The following is a 16,082-nucleotide window of genomic DNA, read 5'->3' on the forward strand; positions in this document are numbered from 1 at the left end:
TCAACCCCAGACCTCGCCTCTTGGGTTAGGAGGCTTTTGCTATGGTTCCCTTTTGGGGGTTTGGGGCTCTGGTTCCAGTCATCGAAATGCCAGCGCTGGGAAGTACAGTTCACTGAGCAAGACTGAAAGGCAGCACCAAATAAAAGTCAATCTAATGAGGCCCCGTGTGAATAATCTTTCTAGGACCCACCAAGGGGACCAAATACACAAGAAGTCAGGACATGGAGTTGAATTCTCTTACCTTATCCATCAAGTATGTAGCGGCAGAAAACCTCTTCACCAAGAACGTATTCCACATCATCAGTGCGATGCCTAGAGAGCAAATAGAAGGACGTGGAAAACAGGCTTCCATGTTTTTCCTTCCGTCAGACACAAATGACCGTCTTCATGAAGCTTATAAAGCTACATGGGCTACTGATTTAGATATCATTTCTTACAGCTTAGGTAGTATTTGTTATTAAAAATAATAAAAACGTTTATTGTTTAAGAAAAATTAGCACTGGGCTGCCTAAGAGGACACCCACATGGCCAATATGGGTAAGGCATCATTAGTTACGAGAGAAAAACAAAAATCACAAAGTGGTAACATTACACAACCCACATCAAGGCTAAAAAGTTTTTTAATGACGACACCAAGTGTTGGTGAGGATGTGGAAACAATTGGAAGGCTCATACATGCCTGGTGGGACGATACATTGGTAAAACCACTTGGAAAACTGGCAGTGTATCAACTGAAGCTCAGTATGTGTCTCCCACGTGACCCAGCCATTCTACTGCAGAAATGAACACAAAGCTTCACTCACAACGGCCAAACACTGGAAACAAACCCAATGGCCAGCCATTCATAGGTAACCACCAAATAAAGTGATACATAAAAAATCATCGAACAAAATAGAAAAATATTTTTTTTTTTAAAAAAAACCACCAAACAAAAAACTTGATCTTCATACTTTCATGTTCAATAAACTGCGGCACTGACATGGACATTTCTGAAACAGTTGTCAGGGAGGCAGCGTACACAGGACACTTCACATGCAGTTATTATCACGTAGCTGCTTCTGTATCTAGGGGTGAGGTCCTGCAAAGGCTATCAAGGGGCCAGGAAGCTGACTCTGTACAAACGGGGTAAAGCTCTAACTTGAAGAAATACTAGCCTGAAGTCAGTAGGTAACTTAATTTTATCAGAAAGGATAGAATACTGTAGAGACCGTATTTCCCAAACGAGTCATTTAAATCATTTTTTCTTGAAAGAAAGTAAGATCTAAGAGATGGATAAATAATTTTCAAGTTCTCTTCACGTAAAATGAGACATTTTAGAATTTCTGCAATTTGACTTCGTATCACCTGCAGGAAGGTGGTTCAGAAGTACCTTCGCTAGAATTGATCGTGTTAACATAAAGGTGACACCCCCTCTTACCCAGCCCCAAGCCTACTCTCAAAACTCAGTAAGATGACTCACTAGCCAATGGCTGAGCTCCTCAACTAATTCTTATAGGGAAACTCATCTATCTATAGATGGAACCAGCAACCTGTTTACAGTTTTCCTACGACTGTAACAATTTTTTTCCAGGAGACACCAGCAGTCCCCATGGTACACCAGCCAGCGGGGAACATTTCCATTTATTAAAGAAGCACACAGTGGCTTCTAGGGTACAGTATTATGAGGCTTTGGCTGCGTAACTTTTTAATCAGGAATTAGTGCTTACCTGCCTGTGAACTAAAGAGCAAATCAGTAATTCATGCATAATATTCTCTTTGCTTATTTACGTCTAGGGATAGTAGTCAGCTTGGACAATAATGGTTGGGGACAGATGTGACAGTTATTGTCCACACCCGTCACTCTTCTGGACAGATTTTCCCAAGCAGTTAAGACAGCCAGTACTTTGTATATGGCAATCAATACACGTCAATGTATTGGGTGATAAGACCATGAAATAAATATTTAACAGGATGCAAATTTAAAGATTCTTGCCTCTTTTGAATCAGACGGTTATATTTTTAACACCCGTTTACTTACCATTCTGCACATGTGCGTTAAGAATGTGCTTCAAGTGCTCTATTGACCTAACAAAAAAACGTGCTTCCTTACATAAAGGGAGAAAAAAAGAGAAAAAAAAAATCATTTAATAGGTGTTTCGAATAAACAGAAATTTTACATAAATTTCTGCATAAAGCTACATGAGAGTGTTGCAATAATGGAAGTATTAGGTAAGGAGTAATTTTTCGTAAGACAATGTCACGGTTTCTCTTACATTCACGTTATCTGTATAATGACTGATCCCTAGAACCCCCCCCCCCCGGTCATATATATTGACATCTGGATTCAAAATTTACTGTGGTTTGTACATCATAACAGTTTTCTCTCCAATAAATACTTGAATATCACACAGTGAAAACTGGGTTTACTTCTTTGCAAATATCACTGATTCATTCATTATTCAACAAATATTTATTGAGCAACTACCCTGCACCAGGCTGTGTGAGGCAACAGGATACTGTACTGAGTAAGACAGACCCAAATCCTGGCCCTCAGGAGGTGACATTCTAGTGAGGGAGCTAGATAATACATGTAAGCGAATTACACAGTATGTTAGGGACAAATGCCAAGGAGAAAACATTAAGGCAGTGAGGGAAATATGAATTATCAGGGATGACGTCTGAAATTCAACTCTTTCTAATATAATACATAAAACTTTACCCAGGAATTATACAGATTTTTGCTAAATAATTTTATAGTCTGTGCAATAATTAAACACATCACCTCTGATAATTCCAAATGTTTTGAGCCTAATAACGCTGTGTGTATCAAATGGTGGACCTGGGATAGGGGCTGGATGGAGCAAGGAGATAAATATTCAACAGGAAAAAAAAAAAACAAATAAGAAAAATGGCCACTTATTTCAAATGTAAACAATTCTAATAACAGACAATGATAACACCAGTGAAAACGTCAGGCATTATACTCCGCATGCATTTTCTCTACAAACTGCTACAACTTTCAAGGCAGCAACTGGTACAGTCCTCATGTACTTGAAGGAGAAAGTTGAGCATAAAGGGTTCAGAGGCATTCGCAAAGGTCACGAAGCTATTAACTAGTAGTGATGAGGCTTAAACGCAGCTATGTGTCCACTTCGCAAACTGCCTTTGGTTTTATAGCTGAATGGGGTAAAACAGAGCGCTTCTCTTAGATACCACGTTCTTAGGCTGGACTCTGGAATGGATTCATTCAGATTTTAGATATTATGTCCTCGTTCTAGTCCTAAACACTCTTTTTTCATGCAGGAAAACATCCCCTTTAAGTAGAGAGCCTAAATACAATTACGATTCAGGCTACAGAGGCATCAACGAAAGAAGGTGATTCGAGGGGGATCGAGAAGGTCCTCTGTCCCCAAATTACTTTTTGGTCCAAGTCTAAGTGATCAGACCACTAACTGTTTTCCTTTAATAAGTAGGTGATTACATATTAAAGACTTTTTTGTTACTATTAATATATTAGCATGATTAGTTCATCAGTGAGATTTTTCTTCAGGAGTGGAACCTGATACGAGGATGATGAAGGGAAGAATTCTGATTTGAGAAGGAGAGTACCGGAGCACTGACTGGGGGGCTCGTGAAGGGCTGTGCTGACCAAGGTGAACAAGCATGTGTGTTTTTATATCTCGCTTTCTCTTGGTGCCAATCCTAAAGGACTGGCACCATCATTAGAAAAGGACAGAGGGAGAAAACAAGGCTGAGATTCAGTGACTGGTCCAAACCCAGACCCTGGTGAGAAATACATTAAATCCAGGTGAGAAATGCATTAAATCCAGGTCTGCTGCCTCCAGCCTGGGGCGGCCTCCAGACTAAATGTCCTGGGAGAGAGGCTGGTCCCCAGAAGTGGGAGTGAATGGGGCATAAGCAGAGCTGAGAGCCTGAACCAGTCAGCCTTGCACACAATATGGCCTTCTTGATTTTTCTCCTGACACCAATAGAAGTGATGAACAAATACAGTCATACCTGAACAATCAGACACTAGGCTGGCCTCAGGCTCGTTACTCTGCCTTTCACCACAAAGACTAGAATACCGAGAACATTCTATCAGGTGGGTGTGACCTCATGCAGGATTCAAAAGGAAATACAAAACATGTGCATCACAGGCTAACCAGGCGTGCAGGTAAAACACCTCACTGGCCTTAGAGAAATCTAGGCTGAAATCCTGGCACTAACGTAGCGGTGTGTCCTTAGGCAAGAACTTCACTTCCCTGAGCCCCAGCTGTCTCCTCTAGGATGACAGCAGCACCTGTACCCCACAGATTTACTGTGAGGATTATCCAAGAGAATGGATGAAAAAGGCCTAGCATGGCTCCTGGTACAGAGATACCCCAAAGGGAGGAAATCCAGTGTTTATAGTAAGTCATCCAGTTAAACAGCCCCACACAAGTAGAGCGTAAGCACGAACACGGAATGAACACAGACGCGGTAACGTGAGTCTTACCTCTGGGTCTTTGTTCCACTGAACGACATACTCCCAGCAGCAGTGTGCGTGCAGCACGTCCAGCTCCAGGCTGCAAGGAAACTGCTGGTAGGCCAAGCACAGCAAGTCTGCAAGTCAGACGACACGGAGACCTTATCCCTGCCCTCCTGCAACCTCAGCCACATCTCCACTCTGGATTTCACCTTTCTCCATCTTTATTACCTGGTATGACGCCTAAGTCCATCTCTACCTCCGACACCTCAGTTAAACCTCGGGGAATACCTTCTTTGGGCTCGTCTGGGTTTTCTGCATCTCTTTCCTTATTAGCCAGGCGTAACACTTCAGGGCTGAGGTCCTGTTTAAATATCCATTTGGCCACACTGTCTGCAATGCCACCTGTAGTTTGGAGACAAGAAAGAAAAGGAAAATTGGCAGTGTTTACCAAAGGGGACCCATACCAGGCATGATCTACACTTCCTATGAAGAGATCTAAGTGTTGTTCCATTCCGTGTAGAACCTGAAAGTGACCCCTAGAGCCATGAGATCACAGCAGTGTTCCTACCTACCACTTGGCTTGTGTGTGAGGGCAAGTGGGTTGGTTCCTTGGTATCTAAGGGCACATTTATACTCTCGTAAAATATGAGATATAAGTGCATGTGTGTATGTATGTTTGTGTACCACATACCTTCTATGTTCACAAATTCACAATAATCTTTACCAGCCAAATAGACAAAGGGATGAATACATCTTCACGACGCTTTCATATAAATATAAGTGAAAACTGACTGATCAGCATGACCCTTGCCTAGGCTTCTTAGGGCAATACATTACTTTTAAGAGTCAACTAACTTGCCTGTATGGAATAGTTCTGGGCAAAATTTAGCCACATTTAATCAACAACATGATGCTATGCCATGCTGCCGTCATCAATACAGTCCAACAAATTATAAATGCAAACCGGAAATCATTCAAGGTGAAGAGTCCTGTTTATGATATAGTTGCAACAAAGTTATACATTCTTCCGTAATGTGCCAAAACTCCTTCTCTCCGTCTTTCCTCCTATTTTGATTCAAATAGAAACCTTTCCACAAAAAAAATGCCTCCCAGTAAAAATCACAATTATCAGTGAGAATAAACAAGAGCGGTGTGCTGGGGGATCTAATGTCTCATGCTTGCCCTTCAGATCATTTGATAATTCTCTTTCCAGAATCAAGCCCGATTATAGTGTGTTAGTTAATATTAAAACGGTATTCCCACACTTTCACCAGGTGGCACCAATGAGTTTACAATGAAAAACTTTCACAGGACTTACAAAGAACGAGAGAACAAGTTAACTAAATTTAAAAATCTATAAATACCCAGGTATTTATAAACCCAGAAATACAGCATTCCAGTATCAAAGCCTGACAGAGCTGCTGGTGAGAGGGAGCGTGGCAAGATAATTCCAAAAGGAAGATGCTTATGGTCCTGCAAGACATAAGCACCGGAACCCAATGACTCCAGGACAGTAGAAAGTGACGCATCAGAAAAGAGGTGTAATGCTCCGTGGAAATGAGGAGGAGGAAGAGAAAATGTGCAGTTGGTGACTCATGGGAGATTTCTGGGAGAAGGTACATTTGAGCTGGGCCTTGAGCGATGAGTAAGATTCAGAATCCATGAGTGGGAGAGGCAGGGTGAGGGATCAGCAAAGGCTCAGACCCAGAGACGGTGAATCCCTCAGATGCTTCATCTGAACTAGTGACAAGCAAGCGACAAGCAAGCAAAAGATAGAAAAATCGGTTGGGTTCAAAGTCAAAAGTTCTTAGAGAGCAAGCTTCAGAATTCACACTTTGCTCCAGCAGTTTTTGAACTACCTATTCTCAGTCTTAGTCCCTTAAACTCTTAAAAATGGACAACCGCAAAGAATTTTAGCTTGTGGGTTACGTTTATGAATAGTTATGGTATTAGAAATTTAAAAATATTTGTATTAGTTCATTTTCAAAGAAAAACAATAAACCCATTACACATCCTATGAAAATAACTGTATTTCCGAAAGCAAAACCAGATATTTAGTGAGAAGCACAGCACCACACTTTCCAAGTCCCTCTCAGGTCTGGCTTGTATCTGGAGTCTCCGACCGCTTCTGCGTTCCACCCACTGTGGTCGGTCGGCTGTGTTGGGTGAAGTGCACGGGGAAGAGCTGGCCTCACACAGACATGAACTTGGCAAAGGGAGGGCTCGTGAGGTCCTCCGAGCATTCTCTGGGAAGGTCTGCTTGTGTTGTAAGGCCGGCTGGGGGGGGGGGGGGCCGGGACACCTGGGGGACCCTGAGCCGTGAACTGACAGGTTCAGACGTTGAGAAGATGAACTGAGAACGAGTATGTGGTGGGTTATTTATGTATTTTTAACATTGGAATGTACTTCTCTTTCCTGATTCTTTCAGTCATTGCTCTAAACAACAAAACCCAACGCCCAAAAAGCCCGTTATCATGAAACATACAGATACAGAGACACAAATGCTCGAACAGACTTCAGGGTACCTTTTCCTCCTTCTAGCAGCTTTCTCACAGAAAGCCTCGGGAGCGGCTCCGACTGCAGTGACGACACGGGGGAGGGCCGAGCGTTCGCCCTGCTGTGAAGCAGGGTCTGAAGTAGGAGGCAGTCCTCCAGCTGCTTCAGCAGGAGCTTCCAGTATTCCGTGTCCAGAGAAAGGGCCTCCCAGGAATCAGTGAGCGCCTCCGAGTCAGCACCCACAACTGTTTGGGAAACCTAAAAGGAAAAGCGCGGGTGACACTCCAGCCAAGATTCCGAAGCACCAGCGACTGGAATGAGCCTGGAACCTGAAGGCTGCTGGGTGGTCAGCGTACACGACACAGCGACACACGGATGCTGCTGACAGATATCACTGCTTGACTGGAGGAAACATGAGGGCCAGGTGTGGACTTGGAGACTTGGGGCAATGGTGATGGATTCTGGACATTCACAGAGACCTGCAGTGACGCTCCCCCCACCCCACCCCCTGATTCAACCAATGACACCTCACAAAGTTCTCAGGCCACCGCTCTTTCTATCCATGTCAGGGTACTGATCTCTCTTTAGCACACACTCGCCAACATAAAAAAAAAAAAGGGGGGTCTCAATTTCTCTCTCCGTTATAAACATCTTAAGCCGGCAATAGTACATTTAGCCTATAAACTATGAGACTGACGATGCTAAGTGACTCTCCACAGACCTATGGTAAGTGTCTCGTCCAGTTTAATGCAACGTCCCCCTAGGAAAAATTATTCGATCGGCCACGAGATATTAGGTGATGCAAAAGTAATTGTGGTTTTTGCAATTATTTTTCACCTTTTAAAGCGCAATAACTTTTGCACCAACCTAATAATATTATTAAGGGATGACAGTGTTCTTTTGCTTTTGTTTTTTAAATAAAAGTGAGTCTCCAAGAGATGAGGAAATACCACAAAGCACAGGGTCCACAGGAAACTTTCACGAGTCATCCATCATTCAATGTTACAGGGCCCAAACAGCCTATGTTTATAAAAAGGGGCTCTGAATGCAATCGTTGAACTCAGGAGTTAGAACAAATGTGAGAAATAATACAATCTAACCCTGACCTCTTTTAGATGAGGAAACTGAAGCCAGGAGACTCCTTTTTTAAGGGACTCAGCACCAAGCACCAGCCATTGGCGGGGAGCCAGGTCTCAACTTCAGTCCTTTCCCCCTGTGCCACGCAGCGAGTGCTAAGTTCAAGGATGCATGTTGTCCGCGTAAAACAAATGAAGGGCAGCACCCCTGAGCCCCCTCCTTATCCTAAAAAAGACCTAAGAACCCACTGGACACACATTTCAGAGTCTCCATGTTCCACAACACCGAAGAAAGACAATGTGGCCCCAGAAAGGGCAGGGCGGCCCCTCGGCAGGCTGGACAGGTGACGGCCGACCCCACCTCTGCCATTACCTTCTCGGTCACGCTGCTCGAGATCTGCGCGGCGACAGAGTGTCCCACGTGTGCACACAACAAAGCAGCCCCATTGTTCTCAGACTGAATGCAGGCCGTGCGCATCTGCTGCCACCAAGGGGACACAGACTGGGAGTCCCAGGTGTCATCGATGGCCACTGCAGGCAAAGTCCAAAAAGAAACTTTTAGTTTCTCGGTTTTTTTTCCTGGGGGGGGGGGGTGTCCAAAATTTCACATTAAACACTGTGTTAAAACTAAATTCCCCAGCGAAGAGCCTGTTATCTTCCTGAACGAACCAGAAAAATTAACCTACAGTCCTTTATTCAGCGCACGTATGTTCCATCTGCTCATGCTGTTAGCCATCTGCCTCTGAACAGCATTTGTATTTTCATCATTGCTGAAAAGTACTAGTGAATGTTTTAATAGGTTATTGTTTTAATCACACCGAAAATAGTTACGGAAACTATGAACTCCACCAAAGACCACTTGACCCAATTACTTCACTGAATTAGGAAAATACATTGTTCATACCACATTATTTTGGTGATTACACAAAACAAATTTAATTTTCATAAAGCACACTTCAAATGCATCAAGAGCTTTCTCTTTATACACTAAAGAATCTCTATAGTGAAATATGGTGTGTAAGTACTGCAGTCTCCTTTTATCTTTTCTCTCTGTTTCTGGGGCACTTCAAGCACTACACTCTGCCTCCGAGGGCATCGGCCTCGTTTCCAACCAGGCAGGCTGAACCCCAGTGTCCCCGCTTTTACCTTTCATCCTGCTCAGGAGGGACAGCATCGTATGAAGACAGCAGACAGTCCGTGGTTTATCCAGAATATCCTTTTCCTTAGAAAGCCAAACACTCAGGAGTAGAGACTGTAATCAAATTTAAATCTTTTTTCAGTCTAAAAAAAATATGTAACATCAATAAAATCTTACACTTTTCTAGATAGTACATGTGTGTGTGAGTGATTCGGTGTTTTGGGCTGGGAAAGAAACAGTTGGTTGTGACAGCTTGTGACATGAGGGGCAGCAAAGGTCTCTTGTCTCCCTAAGAAATTCTTTATCATCTGTCAGAGATCTAAACTCCAGCATCTCCATCTCTTTGGTTTAAGCACTGCCTTCCACTTGGAGCCTCCATGAAGGAGCATATTACGGTAAGTCCTCACTTAACACCATCAAGACATTTTGTGATTTTAAGCAAAATGACACGTAACAAAACCAATTTTACAACAGACTAACCTATAAACAAGAGTTAGATTCCTATAGCGTCTCATCAACGTTATAACGAAATGACATTGAACAAATGGACGGTACTCGAGGACCTGCTATATCCCAAGGGACACTACTCAGCTACAGGTTTCAGTTGGAGGGGCAGAGGTGTGGAGCTGGCTGGCGCTGGTCTTGGCCATACAAAGGCAGTGGACTTGGCAGTGGGGAGCAAGCAGGTAAAACTATCCAACTCCAAATTTAAATCGCTAACCAGTCACGAGAAACAGATTTTAAACAAAAACACTTCAATCAACATAAGTGACTTTTAAGATGCGTAGGAGCCAGTCTATCTACTTACATTGGAAACATTTTTAGATTTATAAAATTTGTACACGGATAATTCGGGAATAATGAAAAGTTGAATGGCACAGTGTCACATCACATCACAAAGTGCTCATAAAGACTGGCCACCTCAAGGGTTATTTTAGACTAAATTATATTTAGACAAATCAAATGCCATGCCTTAGATCTCTGTTCATACTATGAACTCTTCTTTTTTCTCCAGCTAGCCCCTCCCCCAATCAACCACCACCTTGAGCAAATGCTGAAACAAACCAAAACACCTGTCCTCTGCTTAACTTCCCTCGTCTGTTCCTAGGTCAGTCCTTCTCTATCTCGCGCCCAACCAGATGATCTTTGCCTATAGCCTAGTGTGTGCTTTTCTTGTTGTTTTTCTTTCCTTAAACTTTAAAAATTCCAATCAGTTAAGCTTTTGTTTGTATGCGGAAGGTCAGTGTGAAACAGAGGATGTCACAAGGGCCAGGAGAACACAATTTGGATACAATTTTGGAATCACTGCACGGACAAATAGAAAGATTTTTTTAAACTTCAGGGAAAATTAAGGTGAGAGAAGAAAAATAATCAAAGAAGAGAATACAGAGATAAATTAAGCTACCACATGGAAACATAATGGACATACACAACAGGAAAAGACGGTATATACATTTAGAAGGTCACTATTTCCATAACTAGTACATATAGAATAAGATATCCTTTCAAAACCTCACAGCAAGGAATGTCACATTACATTATTCCTGTGAATTTTCGTATTATAGATTCATATATCATAAATGTGAATATGTTATTTCACATATAGGTGTCACACATTGACATATTACCAGATGATATTTGAATAACAGACTTTGAAAAATAGAAACCTTGAGCGGAAATTGAGTTAATTCCTCTGTTCTCAGTCAAGCAGTACCCACTACTTGTTAAAACCTGTTCGTAAGAATGAAAGAGAAAATCCTATGGGTCCCTGGTACATGCTTCTAATACCTAATGACTCTTCCTTCTGCAAAGTATCCTCCTACGATATTGAAACCCCCAATGCTTTAAAAATCCTTCACTCAGTGGACATGCTGGCAGATAAGAACATGGGGCAGGCGTCCGTTAGCCTTGCTTATCTCTACTAAAAAGAAACCTGTTTTGTCAGTATTTTGGATGAGCCTTATTTTTCTAGTCTTTCCTGAAAACTAGTTTGTTTTACAGAATCTAAAACTTGATGAAATCTCACTGAGGATAATTCTAAAGTTTTAAACGTTGTGAAAAACGTTGTGAGCTGTCATCTGTATTACACTAATGTAGCAAAACAGTGACTAAATCAAATGTAACTTTGAAAGAAAAATCCCTGGATATAGTACTTTCAAAAATTTTGTAAATTTAAAAACTTATACAACCTAGACTATAAGTACCAAGTTTCTTCATGAACATAATTCTGATAAAATTACCATTGATAATTTTCAGATTATAATCAGGAAACAATACCAAGAGTACCATTTCAAATAGATTGTCTTCATAACACTAACAATGTATTGTGCTGAAATACATCACTTTTTACTCATCGTTTTTATATGTGGAAGTCTGATACTTTATCTACTGTCTCTAAAAACAATTTGAAATTGAAGAATTCATAAAAACGTCGCCGGTCTCTATTGTGGCACTGGCACGAACTGCTTTGGGAACGAGCAAGACATAAGCAGGATGTGTATCTCTGCACAGGACACAAAATCCCTGCGCTTTATCTTCCCGAGGCCACATGGCTTAGCAAGGACCTGACACTGGCTGCCATCTCCTCTGATCAACGTGACCACAGTGACCAAGCAGGCTTTCTTAAAGGCTTATCTTACTGTACATTCAATTAGTTACTTTAATTCTTGGGCTTTGTCATTTTTCTTTTTTTTTTAGAGAAGTTCCCTCTCCCCTTCCCATTTATAACTATTAATTGTGTGAAAGAGTACTTATGTGTGTGTGTACATGTGGGGCGTGGTAAGGGGAGAACTGCTGATGGGTACTTCCCTCAGCCTTTGCAGGAAGGGCAAAACTGTAGTGCTGTGATTTTTCCATGGGGTTTGTTTTACCTGCATTTCTTATAGCACAGAGATTAAATCCTAACATATATGTATTCCAAGCTTGGGAATGTTTGATAATTCCGTATTGCTTTAAGGGAAGTTAATTTTGTTCTCTAAGATCTTTTATCGTTCTAATATGATCATTTTTACTGGTGATCACAGTCCACTGTAAATGCATGCATGCATGTCAGAGTCTAAATTTATTTTAGGCCAACCATGGAATATACTTGTCATCATTTACAGGGAATGAGAAAAATAAAATAATATTCTTCATTGAAATATGATGATTATAAATTTCTTTGATCATTTTAGAAGGTTTTCATGTACGTCTCATAATATGCTTTAGACAATGGTTAAAAAAAAAAAAAAAAAAAAAAGGCAGACACTTCTGGATAATGTTCAAGGAAGAACAGCATCCAGCAATAAGAAACCTTACCAATAATAGCTGAGGGCTAAGTCCAGCTGACTCCAAAGTATGACACATGTCCTCAGTGGAGCTTTCTCCATGCAAACACTTCCAAAAAAAGAAACTGCCTAGTGAAACAAAAACAAAATGCATTAACCAATGACTACTTACCATATGGACTAACAATCTTCCTAAATTGCAATCTAGACCCCCAGAGGAACAAAAGAATATGAAAGGAGAGAAATTAATGGTTCAATTTGCTTGATTTATGAAAGAAGAAGACACATCATTACGTGTCTAACACCATCTTTGAAGTATCCTCGTTGACACAACTTTTATGACATAGTACATACATATCCACGGTATCTTTCGTTGATGGAAAAATATACATTAGTTCTTTGCTTGATTTAATTTCAATACAAACCTACAGTACCTTTGGGATGCGGTGTGTGCCTCCCAGGCTTTCTTCTAGAAGAGGAAGGATTTCAAGAGCACTTTAGTATTCTACCTACCTAAAGCCACGTATTCGTCTTCCCTTATCTTCTTCATGTTGATCGCATCTTTCTCACATTCTAAATGTTCCAGGAATGTTTTTACAGGCAACACCCCATCCTTATCATCAGAAAATCGGACAGCAGTCCTGGTGTTCTCTTGTTTGTACTTCTCTAATAATGCCTGGAGCTTAAGCAGTTCTTTCTCATCAAGCCTTAATAACACAGCCAAGTCCTTCAAAACAGGGGGAGAAAGTTCTGAATAGACTGTATTTCTATGAGTCTGCCGTATGTGTCAACCCCATTATCTGAAATGAAATGCAAGACGCTAAGCAAAAGATGACTTTTTAATTAATGTGATAGCTATAATGTACTCTGCTTAAAACCTTACTCTCAAATTACTCTACTTAAAACTTGACTGTTACATTCATCATTAGGAGGTTATTTAAATAAGCTAATCTAGAAACACTGCGTATTACTAAAAGTACCATTTTTAGAAAGTTTCTTGATATCATACACTTATAAAATGTATGAATTTTAATAAATGTGTGTTAGTGTGTAGTTAGAAAAAAACTGAACGGTGTCAAATGCTACTCTTGTGATCCTAAGGAAATTAAAGAACTATTCAATAAGAAATTGAATCCTTACTTATTAAGCAGCATAAACACTATAAAAGAAAACACTGGAAAAACAAGCCTCACTATATATATCTCCATATAAATCCTCTATGTGGCTTTTAGGGCTACAGAGATTGAAAAGTCACAGATACAACCTGCCAGCCTTTGAAACTATTTTTACATACTGTATGTGCAGAAACATCTGCTGATACTACTATTAGTTTTCTATAATAAATCAGGGACAAGTACACGTACGTACACACACACACACACACACACACACACTCTTAAAAAACCCTAAGTTTGCCATAGCACTCAAAACTTCCTTTCCCCACGCTATATAATTAGAGCTGCATTTTTAAACAAGAGTTTGGTTTATTTCCTTAAGACTGCTGTTTTTAAAAAGTAGTAAACTGCGAAATGCTACTGAACACGTACCAGTAGTTCAATCCTATACTGAATTTACACAGAAGCTTATATGAACCGTGTCCCAGAGACAGCAAAAATGGATTACTTCATATTTGAATTGCATTTTTGTGTGTACAAAATTAGCCATTCAGCCTAGAAGCTTTTTGAAGGATCTAAACAAGTCGACACCAAAATATGGTTTTAATTCTTAAAAAGTGCTTTTAAGATAAAAAATAACAAAATAAAAAAACCTGACAAGTGATTTTTAAAATTTTGTAATTCTTTTATCCTTTGCACACTATATTAGGGCTATCAAGTAAAAGTAATTCTCTATGGCATTATTAATGCCATACATTTAACTTTCTTTGATGGGTTGAGAGACAGTTGGGACCTTATGGAAAAAGTAGGCATTGAAGAATCTATGAAATGTGTAGGCAATCCTGTCGACATAACTTAATCAACTTGAAACTTCCTGTTGCTTGATATAATTTTACACTCTTGGTGAAATAGACAGAAAAACGAAAGATCCTGAAAAAACAGCACTGTCATTTATAATGTCAATCACAGAATATTACTGTGAACAGATTATTGTTAAAATGCTTTATAAAATCCATCTATAATCCCAAATATAAAAAAAAGATGTTAGATGCTAGAATGTGTGGCTTGTTTCCTTCCATTACAGAGAGAAAACGATCTCCAATTTTTGTTTAAAATTTTTAAATTAATGTATGATATTTAAAACAAAAGGCTTTCACTAACTTTCAGATACACGAGATTATTTTCAGATACACTTGACAGACCACTAAAATCACTTTGATAATAACTCTCCTTTAGGTAAATAAAAGACTTGAGGCTTTGATGCCAGACAAACAACCAAGGTCACACAGAATAGAGAGAAATATCTTCTCTCTATTCCCTATTAAAGAAACTTAATTTCTCTATATGGAAAGTAAAAAATTTTATATACAGTGCTCAGAAATGAACAATATTGCACTGTAATAAAGATTACAAGCTGCTGTCACTTTTTGATGTTTTATAGAACCAAAGCATAGTACATTTACTATAATTATTTCAAACACTCTGCTATAAGGCAGAATATTTTTAAAAAGTATTTCATTAAGTAGTATACAAAGAGCAAGCTGCATGAGTTTGCTAACAACACAGAAAGTCTCTTCTGCTTAGCAGAATCATTTTTGTTTTCCTTAAAAAAAAAAATTAAAGTTTTACAATTTCAGTAAACTGAATATATTTTAATTGCCAAACCTTGTCCAGAAGTGTATTGTAAGAAGTAACCTCAAAAAACAAACTGAGCAAAACCAAATGCTTCGAGGGTGGTCTCAGTGGATTAACATGAAATTTAATATTCCAGCATAAATAATATAAATTTAGCTGCAAGGCAGAGAGAGCCAACAGGAGATCTTGTAAAGAAAATACACCTTCGCAGTTCATAAAAATTCTTGACTTTCTACTCTTTACCACCAATTTAAAAAATTAAACATAAACAGAGCAATTATTTTGTATAAAAGGATGACTCACATTATCAGAGAAAGGTGTGTCTAACTGAAAATCAACGGAATTTAACTGACTGGCAGATTCATAAAGATGGAGTAATTTCAATTTATTGGCACAAAACTGTAGCAGTCCTTCGTCAACAGACTCAAGTTCTAAAAGGCAGAAGGAAAAAGCACATTAAAGAGATACATTTAACAGACTCATAGAAAGACTTTTCTTTCATTAAACCTCTTAATATTACATAATTCCCAGATGCTCTATTTTATTGAATTTTGGGATGCTTACGCTACAGCAGATAAATAAGGCAAAGGATTTTTCTATCATGGCAAAATATCTAACTTGTTAAATGAAATAAGCTGCTTTAAGAATAGGGATCAAACAAAAAAAAAAAGAAAAAAATGAAGAAGAAAAAAGAAAGGACAAATATCTTAGTCTAATACTCAAATGTAAATAAATGATCTGGAAACAGCTTTGAAAACATTCTCCCTCACCCCATAATTCATATGCCGCCTGTCAGGCTCACACACTGAAGACAAAATATAAAGAAAGCTCCCTGGCTCTTCTTATTAGAACGGTGCTCAGATATTATAATTCAACCCAAAACAGTGGATTGTGACAGATGGATCCTCA

General features: G+C 39.7%; 1 protein-coding gene across 1 annotated transcript in view; it reads right to left on the reverse strand.

Moving 5' to 3' along the window:
* RAB3GAP2 (RAB3 GTPase activating non-catalytic protein subunit 2) overlaps positions 1-16,082 on the reverse strand; it is a 65,067-nt gene that overhangs the window by 9,639 nt on the left and 39,346 nt on the right. The window contains exons 19-28 of the mRNA XM_033099343.1: positions 15,477-15,604; positions 12,937-13,150; positions 12,455-12,552; positions 9,166-9,271; positions 8,393-8,550; positions 6,973-7,201; positions 4,676-4,849; positions 4,475-4,581; positions 2,018-2,084; positions 242-312 (exon numbers count right to left, since the gene is read on the reverse strand). Coding sequence (XP_032955234.1) covers positions 242-312; positions 2,018-2,084; positions 4,475-4,581; positions 4,676-4,849; positions 6,973-7,201; positions 8,393-8,550; positions 9,166-9,271; positions 12,455-12,552; positions 12,937-13,150; positions 15,477-15,604 — 1,352 coding nt within the window. The remainder of the gene's footprint in view (positions 1-241; positions 313-2,017; positions 2,085-4,474; positions 4,582-4,675; positions 4,850-6,972; positions 7,202-8,392; positions 8,551-9,165; positions 9,272-12,454; positions 12,553-12,936; positions 13,151-15,476; positions 15,605-16,082) is intronic.

The sequence above is a fragment of the Rhinolophus ferrumequinum genome, chromosome 27 (assembly GCF_004115265.2).
Source record: "Rhinolophus ferrumequinum isolate MPI-CBG mRhiFer1 chromosome 27, mRhiFer1_v1.p, whole genome shotgun sequence".
Lineage (NCBI taxonomy): Eukaryota > Metazoa > Chordata > Mammalia > Chiroptera > Rhinolophidae > Rhinolophus > Rhinolophus ferrumequinum.